Here is a 19,533-nt window from a genome sequence, read left to right on the forward strand (position 1 = left end):
TGTTTTGATTGGGATATATGCTGAACTACAGAGCTGAAAATTGTGACCAACTCAGAGGAATACTATCTTTAGTCCCATAGTATCAGTTAAGGAATAGACAAGATATCAGCATTGCATGGGAATTATTGAAAAAAGTACTTAAATGAGGCAGTATCTAAATAAGTCCCTGGAGTTTGAAGAACATATAGGATGAGAGTGAAATGGATGTGCAACCTTATTAAGCAAGAGATCCATAATTTGGAAGGAATATCATAAGAATAAGAGTGAGAAGAGTTATAAAATGCATAAAGCACATGCCAGAAGTATTAAGAGCATTGTATGGAAAACTAAATTGCAGTATGAAAAAAAAATTGACTGTTCTGGCTAAAGGCAGTCCAAAAGAATTTTATCATTATACTAAGTAAAAGAAAGAATGGATGTGGAAGAATAACTTTACTGAACAGAGATGGTACTCATGTTATCAGAAGCTGATTAGATAGTTCAATTAATGAGTGCTCACTTGCTAAGATATATCAGCTAGGTGTGTGTGACATGGTGCACATGCTACTATTACATTGGATAAAGAGATAGAAGTGCATGAGAATGAGGTTGAAGTGCTGTTGCATAACCTGAATAAGAATTTGGCATTTGGGACAGACGGAATATCAGCACGTATGCTAAAGGAGCGTTCAGCCGAATTGGCAAGGCCCTAACTTGAGTCAGCTCCTTAGCTCAAGACAGATACCACAAGAATGGAAAGAATTTATGATAGTTCAGCTGCACAAGGGAATAACAAAAACTGATGTGTCTAACTATCACCCCTATCAGTATCTCTGAAGTGGTGGTGAAGAGTTTGGAGAAGTTGGTAAGAACTTACATACAAGCTATACTCTGCAAAGAACAGCATAGGTTTACTGAAGAGAGATCATGTTTTAGCAATTTACTCATATTTTATAACAGTATTATAGCTGAGTTGGATAAAGGGAATTGAATACATTATGATACTATGAATTTTGCTAAGACTTTTTTTTTATGTTGTTTCCACCCATGAAAGATTATGTGCAAACCTATAGTACATTTTATACTGTGGGTGGGCTAATATATTTTTTTTATTTTTATCAATTTTATATCTTTTTCTGGATTTTTTTTATTTATTTTTTACATAGTTCAGAAACCCTGTTGTAGAGACTAAACATGGAACTTTTTCAAGCCACTTCAGACCTCCAATAAGTGGGGTAGTGGTTTCACATAGGTGATGAAATTCATCTCCCACCTAAAGACAATCACAAACATCCATGCCTGCATTGGAATTTGAATCCACAGCATTGGAGAGCAGGTATGCTAACCACTCAGCCAATGAGGCCGGCATTTGATAGAATATCACATACAAGGCTGTTACATAAACTGGAAAAACATGGAATTGGAATATAAACTCTTTATATGGATAAGTGGATGGTTGATGGACAAGTATCAGAAACTGGTATACAGTGGTGTGAATCTACCAAATTAATGATATTGGGAAGGATCTGACAGGAGATGTTCAATTGTTTTCTGATCACACAAAGATTGGCACTGCAATCAGAAATGCTACTGATATCCTGCACCTACAGACTAATTTGAATAGGTTGGAGATGTGGGCAAGTGATAATTACTATCAATTCATTGTTAGTAAGTATAAAGTTATGCACTTTAGCATGATGCAAATACAACTCTGAGGATAATGTTGAAACAAACATTGACATATAAGGATAAAGAAGTTATTTTGTCTCTTTACAAGGCCTTGATAAAACTGCACCTGGGTTACTGTGCACAGATTTGGTCTCCTAAGTTCTGACAGGATAAAGCTGTCAACAAAGATGTAAAGAAGAGTTACAAAGATTATATTGATATTGAATATAAATTATGAGGATAGATGGAAATATGTGAACTGCTGACCTTGGTAAATAGGAGGAGGCCGGGAGATATGACAGAAGAGGTCTATAAACTTTTAAATTAGTATTATAGGATATTGTGTGATGAAAGTTTTTTATATATGGAAGATGGGGAGAGAACATTGGGGAGGGGGAATCTATAGGAGTTAAGTTTGTATGCAGTTAATAAAGCGGTATGAACTAGACTTTTCTGTCACAGAGCAATTTGCCTGTTGAAGTGGTGAGTGCATCTAGTGTGAATGAGTTTAAGAGAAAGTATGGCAGCTGGTGTGGATGTTGTATGGCCTCCATCTATGAGTCCTTGACTTTCTGGAGGCTTCAGATAATAGTAGTAATAAAATTGAAGATACTATGCTCAGTTACACAATCTCTACAGTGATGTCTGTCTTTTTAAATAAACCTTCTTTATCATGACTCTTTAACCAAATTAAATAACTACTGTAACAAATTGGTTTAAAAATTAGCATTTATCATCATTAAATTCATGAGATGTATCCTCAGGAGGTGTACAGGATATTATGGCAGTACCACATGAAAAAGTCACATTATTCCTTATCAACAGTTTTCCTATAAATTAATGTTATATGTCAAGGACTTTTTAAAAAATTGTATCAATCCAACTAGACATTAGTTTTTCTCTGAGTCTTTTTTGTGCCATCCAACTGGCAAAGAATGCTCATCTTGAGATGAGTGTTTTTTCAGAACAATTCCCCACTTCCATTCTGTTTAAATGACCATACTACCTATGATTAGCTCTACTAACACATTCCTGAATGCTAAGAATGTCAAGCTTTTTTTTATTCTTCATTTTTAACATCATCCTGCTATTGATGCCATCTGTTCACTCCCCTAATTTTTCTCAGAATGCTTCTCTCAGAAAAGAAGTAAAACTTTTTCTTTTACTTGTTCAGTAGGTTCTCCATTCAGAATGCAGTTGAAATTTTCTATTTTCATAGTTTTGTTCTTTTATTGCTGATTTTCATGCCATATTTTTTTATGCCAATTATTCAGTTTAGTTATATCCAAGATTGTACAAACTACAGAGGTATTAAGCTCATGAGTCACACGATGAAGATTTGGGAGAAAGTCAGAGAAAAGAATTATGATGTAAATATCAGAAAATCAATTTGGCTTTATGCCCAGAAGGTACATCAAAAGCTGAACCTTGCATATGACAACTAATGGAGAAGTATAGAGAAAGAAGAAAAGGCTTGCACGTGATATTCATAGATCTTAAGAAAGCATACGATAAAGTTCCAAGAGAAGTGCTCTGGAGAGCACTCCAACAAAAATCAGTCCCATGTAACTATATCTGCATCATTCAAGATATGTGCGATAAGGTGGTAACATCTGTAAGAAGTTTCTTTGGTGACACTGAATATTTCTGAGTGAGAATTGGGCTACACCAGGAATTCTGCTCTTAGTTCATATTTGTTTTCATTGATATTAGATGATCTTACTGGATTGGTGTGGCAAGAGGCACTATGGTATATGATGTTTGCAGACAATGTAGTTTTGATTGAGCATACAAGAGAGAGAGGGCTAATTCAAGATTGGAACAGTGGAGGAAGGCCTTGGTATGTTTAAGATTGAGTAGGACAAAAACAGAATATCAGAGTGCTGTTTTAGTGGAGAAAGAAGTGATGAAGAGACTCAGTGTTGATCGAAAACTATATTTTGGAGGGAAAAGAAAAGTTTAGGTGTTTAGACTCAGTGTTACAGAGAGATGGTGAGATTGATGAAGAGGTGACCGGTAGAATTAGCATGGGATGGTTAAAGTGGAGACAAGCCGGCATTGTTTTGTGTGACAAGCGTGTCCTGATTCATCTAAAGGGGAAGTTCTATAAGTCAGTTGTTGAGGCCTGTCATATTGTATGAATAAGAATGTTAGGCTGTAAAGAAAATACATGAGCAAAGGATGAATGTGGCAGAGATGAGAATGTTAAGGCAGATGTGTGGAATAATGAGAAAGGATAAAATTAGAAATGAATTTATCAGAGGTAGTTTGGGAGTGGTTACCAGTAGTTGAAAAAATGGGGGGGAATCAGGTTAAGGTGGTTTGGACATGTAGAATCGGATCCAGCAGCTGAAAGTGTAAATTGGACTATGAATCTGAATGCGTATGGGAAGAGGTAGACTGAGAAAGATGTGGAGAGTAGTGGTAAGAAGAGACATGGGAGAGTGTGGAGCAACTGAAGAAATGGTACAAAATAGGAAAGAATGGAAAAAGAGGACTTGCAAGGCCAACCCCAAATAGATGGGATAAGGCACAAGAAGAAGAAGTTATTCAGTTTAGTTAAGGAATTACACAAACTTGTACTGAATTTATTTAAGCGTAACCATTATCTGAATAAAGTAAAGAGGTCAGATTAAAATCCCCAGTTTTGATATCATGTTTAATACCACTTTCCTTCATAATGTGATTCATATACATGATGAATAACATTGGAGATATTGTGTATCCTTGCCTCACACCTGATTTAACACCACTCTTCCTGTACCTCATTCAGTTCTAACTGCTGACTTATATCTTAAACATAGACTAGGTATTGCTCAATATAATGTTACCTTTACACCAATAACTGTAGCATTTTCAACAGCTTTTCTCTTGGCACCTTGTCATATATATATGCCTTTTCGAGATCTACAAAATTTAAATACACATCTGTGATATGTGACATTGATTTCTCAAATATTTTTAAGAAATAGGGTATAGCTGCTGTAAAACGTTTCTACCTTCATATTTGAGCATTTCTGGTTGAATAACATTTACTCCAGCCGCCTTTCTTTGTTTTAAGTTTTTGACAGCTGTTTCAAGTCTAGTCGATGACTGGAGGAACTTTTTCTCAGCCTATCTTTGATCAGTTCCCGAGTTAGTCGATCTCTGGCATGGGCAAGTGGATTTTTTCTCCCAGAAACTCGAGAAAATCAACCGTAGTACTCACATTATTTCAGACAGTAACATATCCTGTTAGGGTTAGATGCCAAGAGATGGCAGCACTTGTTTTCCGGTCTCTTCATCAATGGCCACCTATAATTAGTGACAGACATGGGCCAGCTGTCTCTGATTGGCTACTGGTGGAGATTGAACTGCCCACTCAGTCTCCAAAAACTAGATAGGGTGTAAAGCCCTATAAGGGAATAAAAGGTGTTAGCTGATTTTTTTTTTTTTCTCCCTCAAGTATTGATGTATATTCCTGATTACTAAATTATTATTAATAATTACATTTCATTATTTGAAAATTTATTAATTTTCAAAGTAATGATTCCAGACATCTAGAATATCTTTATCTTCAAATTTTATCTCATCTTTATCATCTCTGATTCCTTTTACAGTACACTTTCCACCCTTTCTTCTAAGCTTTTTTAATAGCCTCCAGCATATTTTGCCACCTTCCTGATATTTATTTTCTGTATTCTTACTCAAGTCTTTCCACAACTTTAGTTTAGTCTCACACAATGTTTCACTTTCTTACATTTTTCTCTGTATTCTCTAAGAGCACAAGCTGACTTGCAATTTTTTCAAATCCCCTGTATAAATCCTCCTTATCCTGAACCAGTAGGAAAAGATTGCCATCAACAATAACATAGTTATTGAGATTTTTCTTATTTCTTCCATCTTCTCTTCAAGTGAATTTATGCACATTATTATGTTGGAACATGGTATTAATCAGTGATTTTATTTATTTATTTTTTATTTTTTTCAGCAGTACACAACAGTATGGCATACTAGCACCTTTATCCAGTAGATGCCTGTGTGATTTTGGTGTGAATTCCGCTTTATTTAACTTAGTATTTTAAAGATACGTTTGATAGAGTAGCACATGGCGCCAATGCGATGAAAAATAATGGCGTCCAAAAATACGACGTCTTTGCACGAAGACTTTAATGTAAGGGAGTTTGTCCAGTGTGTGTGGGATATATGCTTTCCTGAAAGAGGCTGGAGTTTGGATGGACAGTGATAGTGGTGGGAGACGGTGCAGAAAGTGTAAGGAAAGTGAGGAATTGAAGTATGTGTCAGGTCGTGAGATTGTTGTGGTAGAAGAAAGCCAGAATGTGAGTGAAAATGGTGGCTTGATAGGAAACTGCGATGTTGTACAAGATGGCATTGAGAGCGGTGATCAAAGAGAGAGTGAAAGTAATTTATACAGAGAGAGAGAAAATGGCTTAAATGATGGAAAAAATGAGGAATTAGTTGTAAAGAGTGAGATTGCATGGTTACGTGTATTACTCCGCGTAACCGTGAGATTGCACGGTTACGCGGAGTAATACACAGTGTGAAGCAGCAGTTGGAGTGCCTGCAAAACTCTTTCCAGAGTGCCTCGGCTAATGGAAATAAGCAAGTGTTTGAAAGGGAAAAAAGCGTACGAGTGGGAGAGTTTCAGAAATGAAGGAAAGAGTGTTGTACGGTGACTCATTAGTAAGAGGTGTGATAGATGAGAGTTTAACTAAATCATACTTACCGGGTGCAAAATTTAAGGATGTGAGAGTATTAGAGTGCAAAAACAGAGGGTGAAAGAATTGATAGTTGTGGTGGGTACGAATGAATTGAAAGGAGATAAATTTTTTATGAGAGAGGACTTGAAAGTATTGTTAAAGGTAGTGAAAGAAAAGAGTGACAGTGTTAGGATGGTGAGTCTGTTGCTGCGGTATGACAGAGAGGAGTTTAGAAGGAGGGCCATAATCGCAAATGACTTTAGGCGGGTTATGCAGATGGCGTGATGTAGAATTTGTGGACGTGTCTAATGAGTTTGATGGGCAAAAGGATTTGTACAAGAAGGATGGCCCTGCAGTTGAATGGATTTGGTGTGCGGAGACTGGAAAAAGTGTTGCTGAATGAAGTGAAAATGGATGTGCAGAACTAGGGAAACTAGAACTATCAAGGAGGGGAGGGAAGTGGATGCGGACATCAGTGAAACAGTTGAGTGTAAGAATGTATATAATGTACCCGAGCCAGTACTAAGGGCAAGAAATCAGAATGGAATAGTTAGAATAACGCATCAAGATAGGGGTGGAATGAAGGGACCTCTGCATTTCATGTATACTAATGCCAGGAGTATTAGGAACAAGAAGGAAGAATTTTTGACCTTGGTTGGCTCTTCCTGGCCACAGGTTATTGGCATTAGTGAAACATGGCTGACGGAAGATGATATAGTTAGTGGGATAGAATGGGTAGGTTATAGTGTGTTTAGGAGGGACAGAAAGAATAAAATGGGGGGAGGAGTGTTATTGATGATAGCTGATGAACTGCAGCCAAGGAGAATAGAAGTTGTATCACAAGATAGTGAAAAGAGCTCATTTGAAGCTATTTAGTGTGAGATTGAGAACTAGCAGAACAAAATATACAGTTGGATGCTGCTATAGACCAGGTGATGGAATAGATGGTGGAGATAGTATGCATAAACAAATTGATGAAATGAGTGGAAGGAGGGTAATTATTATGGGGGATTTCAACTATGGTAACATTGATTGGAAGGAGGAGAGGATACATGTGAGGAAGGAAATGGATTTTATTCAATTATTAAAGGATAACTATCTGAGACAGCATGTAATAGAAAATACTAGAGGTTTGAGAGTGCTTGACCTGGTAATAGCATCTGAGAATTTGACTGTAATGAATATGACCATGTTGCCACCTATTGGTGAGAGTGAGCATGAGGTGGCTAAAGATGTGGAATTTTCGATTAAGACAGGGTATATGTGGAATTACCGTGCTGGCAAGTATGACAAGCTTAGAAGATTGCTTGGTTCCGTGCCATGGCATGTAAAACTGCAAGGGCTGGATGTCGATAGAACATGGGAAGTGGTTCAAGGAGCATTTGCAGGAGGTTATGGCTGATTGTATACCTAGTGTCCGAATAGTAAAACAAGTAGGGGTTAAATGGATGAATAACACCATTAAGCTTGAGCTGCAAAAAAAGAAACAATTGTGGAGGGAATTTAAAGAGAAAGGTGACCTGCAGGCACATGAACGTTATAAAGTGCAGGCCAGAAGGGTTACGAGTGCGGTAAGAAAAGCAGGTTATGAAAGGAAACTAGCTATGCAAGCTAAAGAGAATCCCAAACAGTTCTTTCAATATGCTGCAAGTAAAAGCAAAACTGTACACGGCAGAATGATTTTAAGGAATGCCGATGGCAAGGAGGTCACTGAATCAGTCGATATAGTGGAATTACTGAGTGAGCACTTTGCAAGAGTATATCATCCAGGTGGTGACATTGAAAGAATGAAAGAACCATTTAGTTTATACGGGAATTGTGGTGAATGAAGTGCAAGGGAATAGTCTATTACAGAACCTTAATGTGAATATATTTGTGGGATTGCATGGTATACTGGCACCGGTCCTACGCGAAGCGGCTAAAGAATTAACAGTGCCCTTGACCATGTTGTTTATTCTGAGTGTCTAGTCTGGTTTAGTCCCGAAGGTGTGGAAAGAGAGAAAAATAGTTTACGGCATAAAGGAGGATCCAAGACTACTGTTGCAAATTACCGAGTGATCAGCATATCAGGAGTCGTTGTCACGGTCTTGGAGAAAGTAGTCAAGGGAAAAATACAGGATTGGATTGATGAAAATCAGATACTGTATGGGGGACAGCATGGCTTTGTGAAGGGTAGATCATGCCTCAGTAACTTAAGTTTTATAACACAGTGACCGCTGAACTGGATAAGGGTAATGGATTTACAGTGATACTGCTGGACCTGGCAAAGGCGTTTGACAGGACACCACATGGAATTCTAATCCGTAAACTGCAACATATGGGAATGGATAAAGGGTTGGTGAGATGGATGAGTGGGTGGTTGATGGAGAGATATCAGAGAGTAGTTTATTCAGGAGTAGAGTCCAAAAGACGGCCTGTGACTAGTGGTGTGCCGCAGGGTTCTGTTCTTGAACCACTGCTGTTTAATTTGTTCATTAACGATATAGGGATCTAAGAGGAACGGTTCATTTGTTCGCTGATGATGCAAAGTTGGGTAGGGCAATAATGAATGCAGAAGATGTCAAAATCTTGCAGGATGATTTGGATAGATTGGAGGTCTGGGCTAAGGAGAATGGATGTCAATTTAATGTGACAAAATGTAAGGTTATGCATTTTGGGGTGAAAAGATTAGCAGCAGTATACCACATTGGTGGAACTGTACATCAAGAGATTGATGAAGCCAGGAACTTGGGAGTGTTGGTGGATAGGGAGATGAAGTTCAGGGGACACATTGCAAAAGTGGTTAAATCAGCTCATCAAATCACTTGGTTACTGAAGCATACTTTGACGAGCAGAGATAAGCAAGTTATTGTTTCTCTGTACCGAGCCTTGATAAGACCTCATATCGACTACTGTGCCCAGATTTAGTCACCTAGGTTTTTTTCTTGATGGGGAGGAGGTTGAGAGGATCCAGAGGTGAGTCACCAAGATGATAGCAGGTCTATGGAATGAACCTTATGAGAACAGGTTGAAAATTTGTGGGGTTTGCAGAAATTGGTTGATAGGCGGAAAAGAGGAGATATGATTGAGACATTCAAATAGCTGAAGGGTTTTTATAGGATTAATTCAGAGGATATTTTTGAGATATCAGGACTGGTGGTGGGAGGACTAGGAGACATCTATGGAAGGTGGGCAAGAGTGTGGTTAGTAACGGTGTTAGAGCTGGGTTCTTTACTTTTAGACTAGTAAATGAGTGGAATAAGCTGCCAGAGTCTGTTGTGAGTGCTATGACAGTGAATGAGTTCAAGGCAAAGTATGATAGATAATGTGAGAATGTCGAATAGTTGTATGGACATGATGTTTAGGGCCTCCCTTGATGAGTCTAAGGACTCCTTGGAGTCACCCGTAATAATAATACCTACCATTAGTGTTGGTTTTGCTCTTTTCTCCAATTAGTCAGAGAGAGAAGAAATCTTTTCTCTCTGTTTGCATGCAGTATAACAAGATGTGAAAGACTATCATTAGAGAGGCATTAAAAAATGCATATGTATTAACAAAATGATTTGTGAGAAGGTGCAGACCATATTTCTTGATGATAAATTTCATTGCTTGGTGTAAGACCACTTCCCCACTTATTGAAAGCCTGAAGTGGCTTGAAAAAATTCCATGTTTGGTCTCTAGAGTAGGGTTTCCAGACTGCATGAAAAAAAAAAAAAAAAAAAAATATATTAAAAAATTAATAAAATAGAAAACAAATCCTTAACCCACTCACGGTGCTACTGTACACCCTCTGTCCAAAAAGAAACCGAACGTTTAGAAAATAGAAGAAACTAGTGGCACCACCTGTTGTATCTTTTTGTTGTTGTGTTATATCAACTGTTTAAGACATTTGTTTCATCAGAAGCTGAGTTATAGTGCCAAGAGTGATAGTGTGTTTTGACGAACGGAAAATGAGTTTCAAACAGAGAGCTGCGATTGACTTTTGTATTAAACTTGGTAAACGTTTTATCGAAACACATCAAATGCTTCAAAAAGCATACAGGGATGAATGCTTATCCCATACTCAAGTTTACAAGTGGTGTAAGAGATTTCAAAGTTGTCATAAGACACTTGAGGACAATGAAAAGCCGGGCTGTCCAAAAACTGGACTGAGCAGAATTAACATTCAAAAAGTGCCTGATTTCATCAAAGAAAACCCAAAATCATCAGTGAGATTGATTGAAGATGAATTGGGGGATTCCAAAATCAACTGTGCACAACATTTTGACCGAGAGTTTGGGCCTTCATAAATTTAATTTGCAATTTATTCCCCACAAGTTGACCGATGACCAAAAAATGTAGCAAATTGAGCACTGCAAGGACCTCATTAAAACCGCTCGTAAGGACTCAAACTTCCTTGAAATGATCGTTACTGGTGACGAAACGTGGTGTTTTGAGTATGAGCCCAAAACAATGTGCCAGAGTACTGAGTGAAGACCACCAGAAGAGGGACATCCGAAAAAAAAAAAGTCGCTTGGAGAAGTCAAAAGTAAAGACAATGCTGATTTGTTTCTATGATCCCAAGGGCATTAGCCACAAAAAATTCATTCCACCTGGCCAAATGGTCAGTGGTTTGTTTTATCTCGAAATTTTGAAGCGATTGATAGCAAGAATTCGATGCGTACGGCATGAATATTGTGATGCAGACAGCTGATCACTTTTGCACGATAACGCACCATCTCATCGTTCGAACATTGTGAGACAGTTTTTGAGCAAAAACCAAGTTTGTGTGTTGGATCACTTGGCGTATTCACCTGATTTAGCACCCTGTGAATTCTTTCTCTTCCCTCGACTTCATTTGCCGATGAAAGGAAAGCGATACGACACCACTGAAAATGTTCAAGCGGCAATAACCACGACCCTCAACAATATCCCAAAAACTGATATGAAAAAACTCATTTAACGAATTAATTCTTTGACCATGCCAAACGCTGTATCGAAGCTGAGGGAGAGTATATTGATTGAAATAAATTATTTGAATAATTATAATTGGCCCGTGTTTTATTTTCTATCAAAAGTTCGGTTTCTTTTTGGCAGAGGATGTACAATAGACTTAGTACCTTTTGTCAGTGGGAATTACATTAAAAAAAAAAAAAAAAACATGATATAAAAAAACAGCATCAGCAAATGCTGCAGCTAACAGATTTGTGAGAAATTTTGAGGCACTTGTTCCAGGTCATTCACTATTTATAGTATTCACTTTAATAATATAAATTACAATACTACTTAATAATAAGCATGATTTTAATTATCCAGCCAACTGTTGTTACATACAAAATCATCGCATCTAAATTGGTTAGCAAATTTTTCTGTTTGAACCTTCAAGATCAAACTGTCTATTGAGAATCCAGCACTTCATGGTGTAGTAAACAATTGAAGCAGTGCTTCATCGATGTTTGTAAGCTCTCACTTTCAAAATGTTCTGTTTTGGTTATGTTGTTTTTCAGTGCTGATATGTAAACATCTTTATTCTTCCACAAGGTTGATACTGTTGAAGAGGACAAAGAAAACATTTTACACCCTTTAACATTTTTTGCACCAGGTTCTAACTCATGAATAATTTCAACTTTTTTGCAAATCAAGAGACACTTTCTTTTAGTAGATATGTTTCTGACCAGAGGGTTTATTTTTAACTGATTTTACAGTCATCATAGTGTTTATGTAAAGTGAGAGAGGAAGGCCAGTGGCTAGACACTGCAAAGGCAGATAGGTAGTGAGGGATTGGTTCCCAAGGGCAAGATTAGGTTATAAACTGGCCCATAATCTGATGCAAATGATCATAAAACCTAATTCACTCCTTTTGTTTTTGTGTATTCCAAGAACCACACAAGCAATTAAGAATGTTTGCATAGTTACCAAAATTTGTTCGGTTTATCTGTTTAGTCTGTTTGTATGAGAATATGCTAAATTAAAATCATTATGGCTTTTTGTTTATTACATCCGTGATCTCGTTATTTCTGTGCTCATTACAACAAAGTTTGACTATACAGGATTTTATTTTTAATGGACAGTTTCTTCTTTAACTTCTCAAGTCCATTTGGAAATGATATTCCTACCCTCCCCCAGTCCATTTTATCCATTCATTCTCTAAGGTTTGGTTCTTGTTTCTAAATACTTTCTCCCAATATTGTTTGTGGATATCAGCTTTATATCTGACAATTTCAGTAATGGAATAGCATACAAGGGTGTGCTGAAAAGTTGCAATAATCACCATGAAGGAATTGACATATCTTCTTATATATCCTAAAAGAAAAAGAACAAATTATTATAATTTGATGATGGTTAAAGGGTTTTAAGATATGTTCTTTCTTGTGTTATATCAGTTGCTTTAATATCATTTTTGTTCTAGATGTTTATCAGAACTTTTTAGCCTCCCCTCATATGTGTCAAAAATGTCATCAAAGATTCATTTTGGAATATTATGTATAGATTTTTTCTTTTTTTCTCAGAGCCTTGCTCAGTTTTATCATGCCCAGATCTAACTGGTAATCAGTAAGACTTTTCTGTTGCCTTGTACATAAGAAAATATTTCTAGTAGTCAGGGATTTGTTTCCATCTTTCTCTTTAGGTCTCCAATAAAAACAGGCTTCTGTTTTTCTTAATAATTTGTTCTTGATAACTTAAAGAATTGTTTATTCCTAGGACTTTCTTTGAGACAATAAGCACAAATAATTTTAATATCTAATTTTCCCTTTTTCAGTTGTCTACCTCACTCAAACCATCCTGCACTCAAAAGGGTATCTTCATATTTAATATTAAAAACTGTAGTTTTTCTTTGAAGACCTGTTCCTTTTTGCCTGAATATATCATCTTATTATTTAAAATAATCTGAAATGTCAACTTTTTTCTAAATATTTTTCAAAACATTTCTATAAAGCAATGATATATATATGTTAGTGGATTTCTCTCAAAGTACTTATACTCTATGGCACAAAAAATAAAATACTGAACTTCGATACCCCTATATAAATGCTATTGCAGTTGTTGTTATTCAGTAGTGTTTTTTTCATACTGTATTATGTGATAATGTTTGAAACTTGGAATATAAATACAGCCAACTCTCACTATAGCAAATACATAACAAATTCGTTTGCTACCGTAAAGCTCTGAACAAAGCCTTATTGGCATAGTGCTGTTTCAAAAGAAATTCACTGTAGCAGACTAGCCACTAGAACTATTCCTATAGTTCCTACAGTTTTGCTATAGTGAGAGTCAACTATATTAGGTTAATAACAATTTGATCCTGATCATGTTTTTTTTCTTTTAGGGCATTGTTTCCATGTGGGGATTCCATGGTGTGTATTATTGATGATAGAGAAGATGTTTGGAATTTTTCTCATAATGTTGTTCCAGTTAAGCCTTATCACTTCTTTCATAATACTGGAGATATTAATGCACCTCCTGGATTTGGCAAAACTGGGGACACATTTATTTGTCCTGAGTTGTCACCTGACCCACCTGAAAAAGATAATCAAGGAGTACTAGGAAAACTGTCTAAGGTTGTAAATGAAGAAAGCTCTGATAAATCAGACATCTGTAACAGATCAACAGAAAATGGAAAAGACACTACTGAAATTAAAACAGATGCATTGTCTTCAGGATATTCTCTGGATCCTTCTAAAGATACTAGTACTGCAGTAAGTCCTCAGAAAATATCTCATGAGAATATAGATGGTGATCAAATGAAAAAACTGTTAGATTTTAATAGTAAAGAATCCTCTCTATCTACAGATACTAAAAATGAAGCTCTTTTTGAGGAAAAAGAAAATTGCACAACTAGTGCTGATGTCGAAAGTTTAAAGTCGAGTGATTTAAAAGAAATCACAAAGTGGGACTCAGCCAAAGATGCTGAAAAATATAGTGATACAGATATTGATCATAAAAGTGGCAATGCTAAAGATGATGATACTGTTGATGTTGTAGACAATGATGATGATGATTATCTTATATACCTAGAAGATATTCTGACTACTATTCATAGAGCATACTATGAAATTCATGATCAAATGAAAGCTGAAGGTAAATTTACAATTCCAGATTTAAAAAAAGTTATTCCCTATGTAAGGAAAAAGGTTTTGAAAGGTGTTAACATAGTTTTTAGTGGTGTCATCCCAACTAATGGCATTCACGAAAAGAGCCGTCTGTGGATAGTTGCAAATTTATTTGGTGCTAATATTACTAAGGATCTCATATCACGCAGTCGTGTAGATGGAACTACCCATGTAATTGCTGGAAAGTGGGGAACAGCCAAAGTGAATAGGGCTCTTAAAATGAAGGGGGTGCACATTGTTACACCTGATTGGCTGTGGAATTGTGCTGATAGGTGGGAAAGAGTTGAAGAAAAACTTTTCCCTTTGACCAAGAATACGGTTGTAAAACTTCGAATGCACGGTTCAAGTTCAGTTCCAGAAGAGCGCTGGGATAAAGACAATTCACACCTTTTGCAGGTTCAAAAACAAGCTAACAAAAGCAATAGCTATTCATGTCCTGTATATGATCCTGTAACTGGGAAAAGAATAAGACACGGAGGCTTTAGTGGAGAAAGAGAAACCAAGTCTTCCTTTTGTCAAGATACCAGTCCCAGCCTTGTGGAAGAACCTGTGAAGTTCTCCGATAGTTACAGTCCTTTGTTATCTTTTTCAACGCAAGAAATTTTTGAAATGGGAAGAGAAGTGGATGATGCTTGTAGTGAAGAATCAGATATTGAAGATAGATTCAAGCAGAACTCTGAGAGTGAGATAGAAAGTGACATGGAAATTGATGTCATTGGCAATAAGAAGAAGAAAAGAAACAGAAGTGACTCTGAATCATCCATTGCTGAGAGCTTGAGTGGTGGTGAGTGTCCTCATGGGTGGAGAAAGTGCAGAAAGAAACAAAGAAATCAGTTATCAGAGAGAGAGGTAATTGAAGAATTTGGTGGAATTATTGAAAGTGAAGATGATGTTGAAGATGGCGAAAACATGAAATTTCCCCGTTGTGAATTGCCTAATGACAGTGATAAAAGCAGTATGGATAAAGCTGATAGTAGTGATTATGCAGAGTCTATTGGATCAGTAGATGAAGAGATGGCTGCAGCTGTAGAAAGGGAATTTCTGAGTTCGTAATATTCTCTTTTTTTTTTAAAGTGTATATATAAATTGTATAGGCTGTCATATCATCACTTCATTGTATATAATTCCTATCATTCTAAAATAGTGCATGATGTAAAATGCTTTTTTCTTTGAAAATATAATTTCTGATCAGATTCACCACTACATAATAAAGTATACTAGTCAGCATAGATCATTAATTGGCTTGTAAATTAGTATATAGTTTCATGCATATTTCAGTTGTAAAAAAGTTTTCGTTATAAACTGAAATGTTATACTTTTTATTATGGTTTTAGAACTAATATTAAAAAGTTTATTATATTTTCTTTCTTGTTCACTGATTACTTCCATCCCATTCTTTTATATTCTCGAGACACATAGGTTAAAAAGATGTTTCTTTCTACTTTAGCGAATTCTGGCCAGTATTAGTTAACTACATTAACTCAGTCATTTACTGGACATTTATTTTTCCATGTGTCACTTTGTCTGGAAAAGAGACGATGGTTCTGATCATCAATCTAAAGTGATTTTTTGAATTCATTTCTGCAATTAGCAGCATAACTAAGACATTAAGCAAATTTAGATGAAGAAAATGTTTCAAGTGTAGAGAAATATATTACTATATTATGTAGAATGATAGGTAAATATTATGAGATAAATAATAATATATACACATTTTGTTTCACTGCATTTTCTGCACATAATCACTGCAAAAAAATTAATTTGGAAGACAGGATATGATTTGTGGTAGCATATTGATGTTCCAGTCAGTAATGATAATGATTGCAAATATTCAGTGCAAATTGTACTGATAACCAAAGTAGGTAGTGTTATTAATCTTTCACCATAGTTCTCAGGGATATTTGCTATAAAAATTATGTTTTTTAAACAGTAATCTGAGAAGTGTTTGGAAAAACAAAAACTAGGTACCTATTGAAAATAATGGAATAATCCTGTAATTTTTCTAATACAGAGGCATTTTTTTTTTTTACAAGTTAATTTTGTTTACTAGCTACCTGTATGCTATCAAGTAAACTTCTACTTTAAATTCTACCCGGATAACTGATAAATCGGTGCATAATATGTTTGGTGTACTATCTTCAGCATACAGATACACTGTCCTTCTGAAAGTTAAAGAACACTCCTCTGTTATGCAGGAAAATAGATAAGGCAAATAAAGGATCAGCAGTTCACTTGGAAATCAATTTGGTGACATGCTCAAGATGGATACTTAGAAATAGTTAATAGCATTGTGGGGAAAGGATTGTAGTTGATGTCATTTGAAAACATAATAATGAAAATCAGTAGTAATTAACAGCATTGTGGTGGGAGGGGAGGGGTATATCATTTGGGAAAATCAGTATATGTTGTTGTGCAGCAATTACTTATTCCTAAGTCCACAGCTACACCAAGCCTAACATATAGCGATGTTATATAACGTTCTGTGTCCTAAAAGGACTGACAAGAGCCAGCACTTCCTCAAAAAAGGCTGATTACTTCATCTTACAGATAGATGTGAGTAGCCACAAATAATCCCAGAAGTGTGTCCACAACTTGTAGACAAGAATATCTGATGGATGAGACCTAGAGAATGATTTTTACCTAAGTGATGCAATGAAGTTTGGAGATAGTGGTGTAATAATGCAGGGTAACTTCTCATGGTAGATTGTCCACCAGTTGTAGCAGCATAGTTATTTTTGTCCACCTAAGTTCCAGCAATGAAGTTTGGAGATAGTGGTGTAATAATGCAGGGTAACTTCTCATGGTAGATTGTCCACCAGTTGTAGCAGCACATGAAATCATAACTTCTAAGTTCTACAACAACAAATTAAGAAAGTATGTATGTATAATTTAAACTAACCTAAATATTATTGTAATTAAAAGGGAAAAATGAAACAAATGTTAATTGAAAGGATTTTTATTACTGCTTAATAAGTGGGTACATGATACAATTATTTTTTTAAAAAGCTAGTGATTTTTGCTTGGGACAATGACTGACGCAACTCTTTAAAAGTTTCGCGGTAAGGAGCGCAGAGTTTTTTCAATGCCTTTCATGAAGTGCCCTCTTCTTTCTTCATTTGGGTCAATCTCCATTGCAAAATCAGACAGTTCCTGTGCCTTTTTTAACAATTCGTTTAACTTGTAAGTTAAAGGTGCTTTATCTTCTTCTTCACTATCGCTGCTTTCACTGTCGGCTGGTGTTACAAGATCATCCAATTCTTCATTCGTCATTCTCGATTAATTTTTTCACTTCTCCTTCCATATCTGAAAATCCTTCACCGCCAATTGCTTTTGCAATTTGTACGATTAATTTGTACAATCCAAGCTATTAATATTTTTTCCATCTTTTCCAATTGCGGAATTCTTCTTGAAACTTGAGCAACCTTTGCCGAAGTATCGCCTGAAGCTTTGACACTAGACCGAATCTTTTCTTCATTCTCCCGTATTGTTCTTATGCTTGATTCGTTTATAGCTAGTTCTCAAGCGATGAAACGTGTACCATTTTTCAACTTACCTAAAATTTCAATTTTCTGAGATAATGTCAAAACTTTGCGTCTTTTTGCTGCTTTATCATCTTCATTCTTCCTCTTTTAGATGTCATATTGAATTTTTCAAATTAAAAGAAATACAAATGCAAAATGAGAAGAGGATAAACACTGATAAATACGTGATTATAGCTCTGCTAACGTGAGTGAAATGATCGCAACTCAGCCTGGGTCACTCAGTTAGCAGGCAGTGGCAAGCAGGGTTGCCGGCCGACGCTCTGCAGCATACCACGTATGAAAGAAATTCTAGCGTTGAACAAATTAAATGGAAACAATTAAGATAACGCGTATGTGCAAAGCCACGCTCGGCAAGAGTTTACTGTATGTCCTGTTGTGGAACTGCATACTACTATCTCATACCTCCCAATAGAATAATGCAACATGTCACAAAGCAACATTTATGCATGCATGTTTTGAAGCAAATAACACCGAAACGTTGCAATGACTGTCACAGGTTTATTGTAAAATTCCAGTAAAAACTCATTTCTTAAAACATCGGCATATTTTGCATTTAACATAAAATTACATCATCATAATAAACTTAAACATAAATGAAGTACAAAAGAAAATCAGTTCACAGTTTTACATGAAAGGGTTTAATCTGTCATTCTTTTTCCAAAGAAAAGCAGTAAAAGAAATTATTACCATACTGTGACTTCTATCTATAGGGATCAAACCTTTATTGATCACTTTAGTTCAGCATAATACTTCTTGTTCCAGAGTTCATCAAGTAAATAAATACTAAATTGCAGCTGTTCACAGAAGGCAGAAACATCAGGCATCAGCTTTCATCAACCTCTTATGACCATTTTTATTTAATAAAAAATCAGAAAAAAAATTACAGTTTCATACATTTTATTTATTTTTAATGTCAGGATCTCAAATGTTTTGCCTGGCAAAAGGTTTGAAAAACTGTTGCTCTAGTGGTCTTGAGATAATATTATTCCAGGAAATAACTGTTTTCTCTAGGAAGATACTTTTGTTTATTGTTTCCACTGTCTTTACCCAGTGTTAATGAGAACAAATTAGTGGATATAACTAGATGATATAAAATGCTATTATTTGAATGGTAAAGGTTATCTATTACATTGTGATGTGTATGTTTAATGTTTATTTGTGAACCTATAGTACATTTGCATCATGAATGATTTAAGGATTTTATATATATATATATATATATTTCTTATCGGTTTTATGTTTTTTTTTTTGTATTTTTCATTTTTTTTTTTTTTTTACCTGGTCCAGAAACTCTGCTCTAGAGACCAATATGGCACTTTTTTGAGCTACTTCAGACCTCCAATAAGCAGGCAGTGGTCTCGCACCTGGTGATGCAATTCATCTACCCCTAAAGACAATCGCAAACATCTGTGCCCACAATGGGATTTGAACCCACCACCTGTTGGTTGGAGACCAGATATGCTAACCACTCAGCCAACTAGGCCAGCATATCTAAGTTCCATATCCAAGACTAGTTAATTTAACAGTGATTGAAAAGAACTTTTATCCTCCCTAATACATACACACACATTGTGG

General features: G+C 35.9%; 1 protein-coding gene across 1 annotated transcript in view; it reads left to right on the forward strand.

Annotated features, from left to right (window-relative positions):
* Window positions 1–15,675, forward strand: part of Fcp1 (RNA polymerase II subunit A C-terminal domain phosphatase Fcp1) — a 130,523-nt gene extending 114,848 nt beyond the window's left edge. Inside the window, exon 6 of the mRNA XM_090408113.1 lies at window positions 13,633–15,675. Within this exon, the coding sequence (XP_090264239.1) occupies window positions 13,633–15,469 (1,837 nt within the window). The 3' untranslated portion in view covers window positions 15,470–15,675. The remainder of the gene's footprint in view (window positions 1–13,632) is intronic.
* The last annotated feature ends 3,858 nt before the right edge of the window (window positions 15,676–19,533 follow it).

Source organism: Typopeltis vanoorti, chromosome 18 (genome assembly GCF_054136105.1).
Source record: "Typopeltis vanoorti isolate ZY-2024b chromosome 18, IOZ_Tvanoo_1.0, whole genome shotgun sequence".
NCBI lineage: Eukaryota > Metazoa > Arthropoda > Arachnida > Uropygi > Thelyphonidae > Typopeltis > Typopeltis vanoorti.